Here is a 12553-nt window from a genome sequence, read left to right on the forward strand (position 1 = left end):
CCAAATAGGATTTTAAAAAACACTGAAACGATGCTTTCCTTTGCATACTTAGATATAGATCTGTATCTTCCTTGAGGTTTTTTTTCCTTTTTTTTTTTTTTTTGCCTGGGATTATTTTTCTGCTGATTATCATGAGTGATATTATGTTTTATGATTGTCAGGCTGCGTGTATTTTCTGAGGTTCATTCACCTCCGTTTTGTCACATAGCCTCTGTACCAGCTTCACGCAAAAGGTCAACAGTCCGTGCCTCCCGCATGTGGCTGTGGCTGCTGGGAAACGGAATCCGCCAGCGGTGACCTGTGCGGCTTGGAAACCCAGATGGAGTAACCGTTGAGTGAGGATGTGTTGCTGGCAGGAAAACTATTAGCAAAATCAGTGTCTGTAAAGCTCCTGATGACCTGTGTTCCAGCCTTTTCACCTTGCTGGGCCTGTTTCCTCACTTACAAGATGAGGGTTTGGACTAGACGACATGATCTCCAGAACCCCTCCTTCTCCAAAATTCACTTAGTCAAGGTCTGAAATCTCAATACTTTAAAGAATTGGGGGGGGGGGGGGTGCGGATAAAACCCTCCAAGGATGAAGCACCAAGATTGTTCTCTTCCTGTTCTTGAAAAATACTTTTAATTGTGTGGTCCAAGCTCAGACTATCTTGTTTTGATTCTTTCTTCTCCTTTATGTCTTGCATTCATATACAATCTTCAAGTCATTGATTTTATAGTCATTTTCTGATACCAAAATATCTTTAAAAATCAATATATCCATTTATAAAATAAGTAAGTCCTGGGGCTGCCATGTATAGCATGGTGACTATAGTTAATAATACTGTTTTGCATATTTTGAAAGTGGCTAAAAGTACATGTTTTTTTGAATGTTTATTTTTGAGAGAGAGAGAGTGAGAGAGAGTGCATGCAAGTGGGGGAGGGGCAGAAAGCGAGGGAGACAGAATGCAAAGCAGGTTCCACACTGTCAGTACAGAGCCCCCTGTAGAGCTAGAACTCACAAACCACGAGATCGAGACCTGAGCCGAAGTTGGAAGCTTAACCAACCGAGCCACTTAGGCACCCCCGTCAGAGTACATCTTAAAAGTTCTGGTCACAAGAAAAAAAGTGTTTTTGTATCCGTGCAGTGATAGATGGTAACTAGACTTACAGTGGTGATCATTTGTGTATACAAATATTGGATCATTATGTTGTACGCCTGAAACTAATGTAGTATCATTTGTGATTTATACCTCAATAAAAAAACCCAATGTAACCCTCTAGTATAATGTAAAAGAGAAAGGTAAAGTAATTTATTGCAAAATAATATGCATTCCAATATGTAAATGCTCAGACATGATTCCAGTAGAAGCCACAGTGGAGTAGGCAGGTCATGGAAAATGACCATGCTTTCGAAAGCTGCTAGTGCAGACGTCCACGGATGTGTTGTAGTCAAGGCTCCAACATCGTGAGCAGTGTTCCCATCAGGGTCGTGATTTTCTGAAATCTTGGTATCATTTCAGACGAAACAACATATAATCTTCCATCACTTTCTATGGTAGTTGTATTCCTAGGAAATTCAATGTGTTTTGAATCGGTGCAAAAATTACTTTGCATTTACATGAAAATGGAGTTGGTTCCTAGGTGAGGTCATTAATAAGGTTACCCCCTCCCCCCCCCCCAAGTGACTGTCTGGCAGAACATGTGAAAGCAGGTAGACCCCAGGACACAGCTGCATTGTGTGTGACTGTCCTGTGTTCTAGGACATCTCGAATTCCTAGAGCACCCCTGTTGAGTTCCACTGCTCTAATCAGCTTCCTGTTTTTTTGAATGCTCATGTGTTTTCCTACCTCCAGACCTTTACCTTTGCTTTGTCTTGCTTGATATTCTTTTGCCCTCATCTCTACCTGTGCATTCCCCGCAGCTCGTCTCACATGTCTTCTGCATGAAGCTTGTCTTCATTGTGATGGTTCTGCATCACACTCCAGTACTCTTCAGACTCATATTCTGGCTTGAAATGTGTTTTTTTGTGTGTGTGTACTGAACCCATTTTCACTTCCCTTAACTCCTTGACTTTATTTATAGATCATTTTTATCTCCTTTTAGCATTGAGCACAGAACCTTGCACGTAACAGGCAACCAATAAGTATTGTTAAACATAGTTATTCAATATGCTTCTAATAGAATCTTAATGCACCTGAGAGATGTAAATCCATTAAAAGCTTCTTTGCATAACTTGATTTTCTAGATTCTAATGTGCCTAAATTTCTATGGGAGACATGGCCTTTGAAAAATAAAAGCAAGACCAAAGTTGTATGTAGTAAAATGCTCTTAAAGTATTAAGCAGTTGATTACAATTTTGGGTTGCTCTCTGCTATGTCACGCAATCAGAGTTTGCAAGTTGGTCCTCTCAAATTACATCCTTTGCCCTTTGCTGGTTTATAGCATGATTTTCCCTGGTAATTTACAGATTCGAAGGTCTGGCGTCCAATATTGCGGATAGAGTAGTTTAGGATTGGTTATGTCAGATTTGATGTGGGCGAGAACTGAAGAGACCAGACAGTGGTGGGGGATGATGCGTGTGTGCCCCTGCTGGACCACTCAGGTGGTAGCCGTGGCCCCTAAAGAGCCACCTGATGTTACAGAACTGCATAAACTTCGCAGACTGCATAGACTGGCTTCTCTTTCTTCCCATCCAGCTCTTTGTAACATGAACTATTTTTGCATTTTGGAAGATGAGAGTAATGCTTTGGATCATACAAAATATTTTTTATATAAAATCCTGAAAATGTATAGGAGACATCTGGTGGTAAATATCATTATCCCTTTTGGGTTGAATATTTTTAGGCTGCTAATCACACATATACCTATATGTGTCAGCTGTACAGCTGTGAATAGCACTCATTGTTCCCAACCCCTTCCGCCTCCCCATCCCATTAACATATTCTAGCAATGATGGAAACATTTTTGCCTAATTTGAACAAATTCCTATGCTCTAGGTACTCAGCTTGAAACTGATGTTCTTAATGAAGGCTCAAATGTCTTAGTCTTTTCACTTCTTGTGGAAGTTTTCATTGCTTCCAACAATTTAAAGCCATGCATACTTGTCCTAGATGGAATTGAAGAATTGATTGGCATTTATGGGATTTTAGGACAGAAGGTAATCTCTTTTTATTTTTTAAAAATTTTTTTTCAACGTTTATTTATTTATTTTTGGGACAGAGAGAGACAGAGCATGAACGGGGGAGGGACAGAGAGAGAGGGAGACACAGAATCGGAAACAGGCTCCAGGCTCCGAGCCATCAGCCCAGAGCCTGACGCGGGGCTCGAACTCACGGACTGCGAGATCGTGACCTGGCTGAAGTCGGACGCTTAACCGACTGCTCCACCCAGGCGCCCCTGTTTTTAAAATAATACCTATTTTATTACTGCTTTATAAAAAGAAAACTCCATAATTTAGAAGGTATGTAACATCTTTCTTTTTATTTAATTTTTTCAATGTTTATTTTTGAGAGAGAGAGAGAGTGAGAGAACGAGCACGGAGGAGGGGCAGAGAGAGAGAGAGGGAGGAAAGCAGGCTCCAGGCTCTGAGCTGTCTGTGCAGAGCCTGACACAGGGCTTGAACTCATGACCACGAGATCATGACTTGAGCCGAAGTTGGATGTCCAACTGACTGAGCCTCCCAGACGCCCCTGTAACACCTTTCCATTGCATTGCATATCTGTAGCTATAGCCAGCATCGCTTATAGCTACTACTATATGTTTTATTGAACAAATACTTCTGTGACACTTACAACGGGTCAGGCACCTTTCTAGGCACTTTACAAATATTAACGCATTTAATTCTCAGAAGAACCCTATGAAAGAGAGACTGTGATCATCATCCCTGTTTATACAGAGGGGACTGAGCATGGAGGTGTTAGGTGGCTTGTCCAACATCCTAAGATTGTGTTAGACTCAGAATTCAGACATGGACAGTCTGGTTCTGGAAACTGTGACCTTTACCTCTGCCTGATTCTGCACCCCCCCTCCCCCCCATTTTATACATTGATCAGTCATTTATTGGACTCCTAGTATTTTCTTTATGTTGTATATTATGACCTGTGTCATCTATACTGATTATGCACATACCAAATCCCATCGATTGGTTGCTCTCCTTAGTTTTTCTTATCTTTTTTTTTTAACGATTATTTTTGAAGGAGAGGGAGACAGAGTGTGAATGGGGGAAGGGCAGAGAGAGCGGGAGAATCCGAAGCAAGCTCCAGGCTCTGAGCTGTCAGCACAGAGCCCAACGCAGAGCTCAAACTCATGAACCATGAGATCATGACCTGAGCCGAAGTTGGACGCTTAACTGACTGAGCCACCCAGGTGCCCCTCCTTAGTTTTTCTTCTGTTTGAGCTGATATTGGATCACTGGAACCTTGTGAAGAATTTTCTCTAAAACTTAAAAACACATGTAAATTATAAATTAGGTAAGTAATATATGTTTCTGATAGAAAATATGATGAAGAAAAAGAAAACAGAAAATTAGGTATACTCACAGTCTCACCACTCTTCTACGTTTTGGAGTACAGCCTTCCTTCTTCTATGGGTGTCTATGTACACTCCTTGATGCTTACGTAAATGAAATTACACACCGTATTGTTTTATAATCTTTTTAATTTAATGCATGGCAACCACCACAAATTCAGCAAATAGTTCTTGACCACTCACTATAGCAAAAGCACTACAAGCAGAGTCAGACATGGTCCCTGCAGAGAAACGGAGCTTTCATTCTAACAGGGGATGGCTGATGTTAATGATGCTAGTACACAAATAAGGACAAGATTGCAAACTGTGACAAGTGCTGGGCTTTGACATATAGGAGGATGACCGAGTGATGGCACGGAGATGCCAATGGCATTGAAGGAAGCGATTACTTACATTTCCTGAGAGAAGGAGATGTGCCATGCCACTCGGGGCCCCAGGGGAAGTATCAGGGTGGTCAGGAGGCAGAAGACTGGAGCCAGGAGAAGGCCAAGGCCAAAGCCTTCATCGGGGTTCCCGTGGGAAAGGTAGAGGAAGACATTCAGGATTGGCTAGTTTGTGTAATTTCAGCAGGCTTTGTGGCATAGTTGTCCCTAGTTGTCTGGTCCTAGCCCCAGGATGATGATGTGGGGCAGGGAAATATTGGCTTGGTGAATGCGAGTCAGATGAGAAGGGAGTTGGGGGTGTGTTCTTGGATCTGTGGGTCTGCACATGACAGGCATGTTCCAGGCAAGCTGCCCACCACCCCCGGGACTTAGCTTGCCTTGGGAAAAACAGTCTCTCCTGAATCTCTAAGGCCCCAGAGAAATGTCACAGTATCAAAAAATAAAAAAAATAAAAATAAAAATCCCTAACAGTACCCGAAGACACATTCAGCTCAGTGCCTGGCTCAGAGTAAGCAGTCACTGTTTGGTAGTTACTGTTGTTATTATTATTATTATATTTGCGATTATTAGTCAAAGAGGGGTAGGAAAGGCTGTTAAAGGAATCTAGAAAGATCTGATTAGGTGTTTATCTTATCCCCAAATAAAGCCATTTAATTTATAATAGTATTGCTGTACAAAGCAAGATTCTTCATCATAAAACAATGTTCTGGTTTTCAGTTGAATGGTTCAGTTTGCACTCTTAGATTTCCCTTGATCGTCACTATAGGTCATTCTTTAGAAGCCTAAGATTTGTCAGATTACTTGCTTGTAGGAACCTTTTTTTATTTTTTATTTTAACTGTTTATCTATTTATTTTGAGAGAGAGAGAGCAGGGAGAGGCAGAGAGAGAGAGAGAGAGAGAGAGAGAGAGAGAGAGAAAGAATCCCAAGCAGGCTCTGCACTGTCAGCACAGAGCCCGATGTGGGATTCGACCCCATGAACCGTGCGTTCGTAATCTGAGCTGAAATCAAGAGTCACTTAAGTGACTGAGCCACCCAGGTGCCCCGTACAAACCTCTTTTGAGAGCTCACCTTTGTACTATCAAATTCATAACAGATGGGTAAGTCCGTGAATATAGTTCTGTAGAGTGTGAATTGGTATCATCACCATATTGCTTACTATCCACCTTATCGCTAATAACCTTCACCCCAGCCCTTAACCCTCTACTTACTCCCTATATTCTAGCTGCTCTCAGTTTAAAAACCATCAGCAAAGGAGTTTTAAAGTCTTTAAAGTTTTCAAATATCTTTGACTTTCTCCACCAGGCAAAAGATTTTTCTTGGCTGCCATGCTCGCTGCCTCCTCATTGCAAATTCATCATGAGCACTGTCTCCTCCAGCCTCTCCTACAAGTTGCTATGTGCTCGCCCAGATGTGAGGACAGTGGAGTTCATTAGCATAGGAGACAAAGAAGTGAAACGAAACATCTTTAGACAGCATCTCTCCATTCCCAACAAAGACCCCCTCCAACAGAGCCAATCCACTTTGAGGAAAAAAACAAACCTGAATCCTTTAAAACTCACGATCCTAGCGAATGAACTCAGAGAACGTAGAATCTACCGAGGTGAGTATCAGTGTCTGAAGGAGTACTTGGAGGTGGTGTCTGTTCAGGAGCTCTGGGAATTGATTCTGAAACGCTGGATTGAGGACTATAGCTGGACTTTTACACCAAAAAAGGCAAATTCAGACACGGTGGCTTTAGGAGAAGGTAGGCCTTGGCCAGTATTGACAACCTGCTAGAGTCCACCGGGAGAAAGATGTATGGTGGACCACCCAGAGGAGGAGGGCGAAGGATGGGGTTGTCAGAGAAAATACAAGATGCCCAGTTAAATTGTAATTTCAGACAAAGAACAGTCCTTTAGTAAAAGTATGTCTCAATTATTGCATGGGACACACTTATACTAAAAATTAGTTGAATTACAAATAAATAATTTCATTACAAGTATATCCCAGATTATTGCATGGGACATACTTATACCCAAAATTAATTTGTTGTTTTGTCTAAAATTAAAATTTAGTTACTCTGCGTTTTTATTTGCTAAATCCAACAACCCTGTCTAGGGAGTTCTATGCTGACTGTAAAGGGAACCATATTAGACAATTTTTCAGGAATCTAAGAAATGGGCCTTTGTTATTTCTTTTTTTTAATTTTTTTTTTCAACGTTTTTTATTTTTATTTTTGGGACAGAGAGAGACAGAGCATGAACGGGGGAGGGGCAGAGAGAGGGAGACACAGAATCGGAAACAGGCTCCAGGCTCCGAGCCATCAGCCCAGAGCCCGACACGGGGCTCGAACTCACGGACCGCGAGATCGTGACCTGGCTGAAGTCGGACGCTTAACCGACTGCGCCACCCAGGCGCCCCGGGCCTTTGTTATTTCTATAACTCAACTCTTTTGAGCCTATAGTTCAAGTGATGGCAGAAACCTAATCCAGTTCATCTAGGTTAAATCCATCAATTCAGCTTTTTTTTTTTTGGGGTACAATTCAGGGTGTTTGCAGTCAAGAGAGGATTTGTGTCCTTCCTGTGTGTGTCTCTTTGGGGTTGAGCTTAAATCTGAGGGTCTTGGTGCTGGATGTCCTTGGTTGTCGTCTGTCCCCGCTGGCTTCCACTGAGGTGGTCATGGCCCCGGATGGTCCGCAGATACTGACTTCCTCCAATGCTGGCATCCTCTAGGATGGCTGTGTTCCCATCTGCTCTTGGGTTGTTCGATCTATGCCGCCATCTGCTGCCATTTTCCCTCGCTCTAATGTGAGGAGGCCCCTCTCCTCCACTAACATCTGCACTCTCCTGGAGCCCATAGTCTTGTGGGTACTCAACATTCCCGACAGAGAATGTTGGTTGCTCACTGCACCTTCAGAGATCTGGCTCTGTAGGTGTCCCCATAGTGGTTTCTGCTCTCTGGTTCTGGGGGCATCAGAAGATCCACAGGCACCGGCCTTCTAGGCTCCCAACGGGAGGCACAGCACAGGCTGTCTGTACTATTGGGTCCCCAGGTGCATCCAGTAGTTTCCCTGTCCCTGCTCACAGCTTGGGTTCAGGGAACAGCACAGGCCCACCTGAGCAACTCTGTTGCTCTCTTCTCGCACTGTCTCCTCCACCTTGCTTGGTTCAGTCCTCTTTAGCTCACCCTGTAACTGAGTCTGTTGTTTGTGGTTAAAAGACATATTCCATGAGTTGGTCAGGCATTTTTGTCTTTTGATATTCCACAGTCTTTTGAGAAGCAAAGTTTGTTCTCAAAGCCATTATCTCTGCTAGGATCTTCAAAAGGCTTTTGAAACTTGAGTTTCTACCATAATAACCTTCTCTTAAGTTTGATGAATTTGGAATGGAGCAGGAAGGGGGATGTGGGGGTGGGGAAAGAAGCAGAAAATACTTGCAATGAAAGACACATTGGTTGGTGTGACCACATATTGTCCTGCCCCATTTTTTTTTTTTTTGCTCTAGACTTTGCATTTCTGCAAATAAAATGAATTTCAAATTTAGTGTGCTCTCCTTCACCTGCAAGGAGGTGAAAGAAAGGTCTCTGTGCCCTGAGAAGGGTCACGCAGGCAAGGTGGCCCATGGCTGTGCCCAGGGATATTCCTGCTTGTCTGGGACTGTGCGGGAAAGCCCAGGCCCTCCTGTCCCCGGCTGACTTTCCTCCTCCTGCCCACTGACCCCTCCTCAGGCCCAAGGCACCCAGCCACAGGTACAGGAAGAACTTGGTAAACCTGGGGTCAACTTCAGAAGGAGCTTGTACAGCTGGGGCTGAGCAGCTCCCTCTGCTCAAAGATTACAGGTGTTTGAGGTTCATCCCCCAGTCCTGGCACAAGAAGTCCATTTAGAATGGTAGACTTTGTCCTTTCTCTCAGTGGTCTTGAGGATCTCTTTAGAGCCGGTCATAAAGCCAGCGGGAATCCAGCTCTGGCTGAAAAAGCTAAGGGTCAGGTGGTGTCTGTGGCAAGATAGCAATCATACCAAAAAACCATTCAGACCCATCGATGCAAACTTGATATTTGAAAGTATTAATAGACTGCTCAGCAGTATGATAATTGGCAAGCTTTCCAGCTTATAACCATAGCTAACATGGGCGTATTAGTTGGGACAAAGTGGATGATAACTTAATGCCTGAAAGTATGGGCTCCAAAGCCAGGCAGTCTGTGCTCAAATCCCAGTTCTGCACTTATTCCTGTGTGACTGGCTAAGTTATTTAACATCTCTGGGCTTTATTTTTCTTTCTTTCTTTTTTTTTTTTTAATTTTTTTTTTTTTAACGTTTATTTATTTTTGAGACAGAGAGAGACAGAGCATGAACGGGGGAGGGTCAGAGAGAGAGGGAGACACAGAATCTGAAACAGGCTCCAGGCTCTGAGCCGTCAGCACAGAGCCTGACGCGGGGCTTGAACTCACGAACCGCGAGATCGTGACCTGAGCCGAAGTCGGACACTTAACCGACTGAGCCACCCAGGCGCCCCTTATTTTTCTTATTTGTAAGACAGGGGAAGTTATATAGTATCTGCCTATAGGATGATTAAAGGAAACAAGTTGTATAGTCATACACGACATTTAGACATTTAGAATGATGCCTGGCAGATGTGAACGGTTCTTTTTGTCATTGCTGTCATTGTGTTATCTGTATAGCACCGGATGGCTGGGTGGCTGACACTCTGTGCTTTTTGAGCATCTCACATTATGGATTGGCCGAGGATGAGATATTCCAGCTTTTGGACATGCAGGGCTACAGGGATCACTACAAAGTGACCATGTTGCACTGGGCTGCCTTCCGCAATGCCAGCAGACAGTGGGTCCAGGAGAAGCCCAATGGCCTCCTGTACTTCAGGCACCAGTCCCTGCGGAGTGCTGTGGAGCACAAGCTTCTTGGTTAAGGGCTTAAATCTGTGTAAGTACCTGCTAGTTCGGAAAAGGGAAGTTTGCATTCAAGGGAAAGCTTGCAGCTAGCATTTCTCAAGTAGGAATGAATCTGTAAACATGTGTATACATGGTCATATAAATTAATACTTGTACCTGGTTGTGAGTAACTGAGACCTGACTTCAATGGCTTACATCCCAGGGTTTATTCTCTCACATGAGAACTTTCTGAAAGTAGGCAGTTCAGGGCTGCCCTGTTGGCTCCACAAAGTCATCTGGGACCCTCTTCCTTCTATGTCCCTGATCCACACATTAGCTTGCATTCTCAGGGTCATCTCATGTGCATGACTGCTGGAAGCAGCATGGCTGCTGGAGCTCCAGCCATCGCATTTCGGGCAATGGGAAGGATGAAAAGAAGGGTTTGCATTTGCTTTTAAGGAGCTTTCTCAGGTTTTCACCAACATTTCCACTCTGTCTCTAAAACGTTGTCATTTGGCCACAGTTAGATATGAGAAAAGTTGGGGAACAGAGGTTTCAATGGGGTGTGTTGCCACCCTAAACTAAGGTGGGCATCTGTTACTAACAAAGATGAGGGAGATGGTTATTGGATAGGCATTAGCAGTTTCTGCCCTAATTCTGAAATCAAATTCTTTTTTGTTTTTTAAGTTTATTTATTTTGAGAGAGACAGAGAGCATGCGTGCACTTGTGCAAGTGGGGAGGGGCAGAGAGAGAGAGAGAGAGTCCCAAACAACTTCTGTGCTGTCGATGCAGAGCCCAACGTGGGGCTCAGTCTCACAAACCATGAGATCATGACTTGAGACGAAAGCAAGAGCTGGATGCTTAACCAACTGAGCTACGCTGTCGCCCCTGAAATCAAATTCTTATCCCCTTCTGAAAGGATTGAGGTCTGAATCTGAGAAACAATGGCAATCACAGACTCTTGACCTAGAAGCAGAGCCCTCTAGCCACACAGAGAACTTCAGGTTCGTGGACTTCAAAAACCTTACATCACAGCCTCTGCAAAGATTCTAAGCTCTGTGCAAATTTCCTTTCGGGTTTACTATGTCCTCTTTCACTTTCTTTTTTAAAAGATTGTTTCCCTCCTACATTGTCGTCATTCCCACCACCTCTTAAGTTACATAATGTAGCGAAGAGTGCGGGGGGGGGGCAGGGGGGGGGAGTGAGGATGCTCTTAGGTGTGATGTCAGTTCTTCTGCTCACTTGGTCTCTGATGGTTTGCAACACACTTAGTCTCTCCATTTTCCTGTAGAACAGTAACACTCTTGGAGGTGCAGGGACAAGGCCATGGTGTGGCTGTTAAAATTCTGGGTATATGCTGTAGCCCTTCTCTGCACTGTGAGCCCCTAAAGAAAGCACTGCTGGCAATATTCACTATTGTCAGGAAAACAAAGACAACAACAACAACAACCAGGATGTGAATACATCTTTACCAGAGGCGCCAGGAATTGTAATTGCAACAATTCACTTCCAGGTAGCTTGAGCATGGGAAGTAAAGCATATCCTACAAGGAGAAAAAAGATGCCAAAGCGAAGGCTGTAGGACTTGAGTCTGCTATGATATTTTTTGGTAAAGGGCTATCTTTTGACATAGTTTGTCCCAATGTCTTATCAATTATTTTGAGGCAAACTAGTCTCTTAGCCACACGTATATGTGGATGCTTCTTTCCTTTGAAATTAATACTCTGTTTAAGTATTGTATTCAGTTTGTAAGTATTGTATTCAATTTGTAACTTAAATTACTCCTACCAAAAATTGGCTAGTCTAGAGGCAGGCTTTGTACCCTGGGCTGTGGTCCAGCAACGTCTTTTCCCTTTTTGCTACTAGAGCTGAGGATTGTTTGGTCTTATATACTCTTTGTATGTGGGTGAACATATGCGTGTACGTGTGTGTGTGCATGCGTGCATACCAGTGGGGCTGAAAAGGGAAAGGGGGGTTAGGGGGGAGACCCAGAAAGCTGGGAAATGCTGTTCTAGTGTGGCCAGAGCATTGTCACATCTTGTTGCCCCTGGCCATCATAACCACCACTATTATTTAGTGCTTTCACTCTGCCAGCCGCTTCATATACGTTATTCCATTTATTTCTTGTGTACACAGAACGTTCTCTGGCTAGGTTAGGTCGTATCAGTTCTGTTTCCCACCAGCCTCCTAGAAAGTCCTCACCTGCCCCAGGTGCCTGCGGGAGACCCTGAGCAGTGTTACCTGTGCTCCTCTGTCTGTTGGCTGTGGCCACCACATAGAGGCTCTTCTGGTTTGTGCTTACTGACGTGGGTACCTCCCCGCTGCCCCTGCAGGGTTCCCCCCAGGAAAACCAAGCCTCATGCTGGGATCCCTGTCTCTTTGCCCTCTGGCAGCCAGCCCTTGGGGTGTCGGGATGGTGCTGGTGTCCAAAGGGAGAGAAGGTGTTTTCTGGGAGACCTGAGCCATGCGACCTCCTCCCCCAAACCTCACCCTTTCCCGGGATCTCAGGGAGCCCTTCCTGGAAAGAGCTCCTTCCTTTACTTCGTATAACCCCTCACTTCATAGAAGCTCCGAAAACCGAGTCTGTGAAGCCCATTTTGCAGTGATTAATTGTTGCGTAGAAGGGTCCAGCCTAGCATAATGGGTAAAAGTGGCCCCTGATGCTAGATCGGGGTGAGCCTTGGCTTTCCCACTTCCTAGCTGAAGACCGGATCCCTTTCTACCCACATCCCTCTTTTGTAAAATAATAAGTGTACCAAGCTCAGAACATTATGACTAGCAAGCATTCAATGTG

General features: G+C 44.1%; 1 protein-coding gene across 1 annotated transcript in view; it reads left to right on the forward strand.

Moving 5' to 3' along the window:
- LOC131518992 (putative tetratricopeptide repeat protein 41) overlaps window positions 1-12553 on the forward strand; it is an 87218-nt gene that overhangs the window by 31006 nt on the left and 43659 nt on the right. The window contains 3 exon segments of the mRNA XM_058741580.1: window positions 2979-3139; window positions 6197-6638; window positions 9553-9792. Coding sequence (XP_058597563.1) covers window positions 2979-3139; window positions 6197-6638; window positions 9553-9792 — 843 coding nt within the window.

The sequence above is a fragment of the Neofelis nebulosa genome, chromosome 8, assembly GCF_028018385.1.
Source record: "Neofelis nebulosa isolate mNeoNeb1 chromosome 8, mNeoNeb1.pri, whole genome shotgun sequence".
Taxonomy (NCBI): domain Eukaryota; kingdom Metazoa; phylum Chordata; class Mammalia; order Carnivora; family Felidae; genus Neofelis; species Neofelis nebulosa.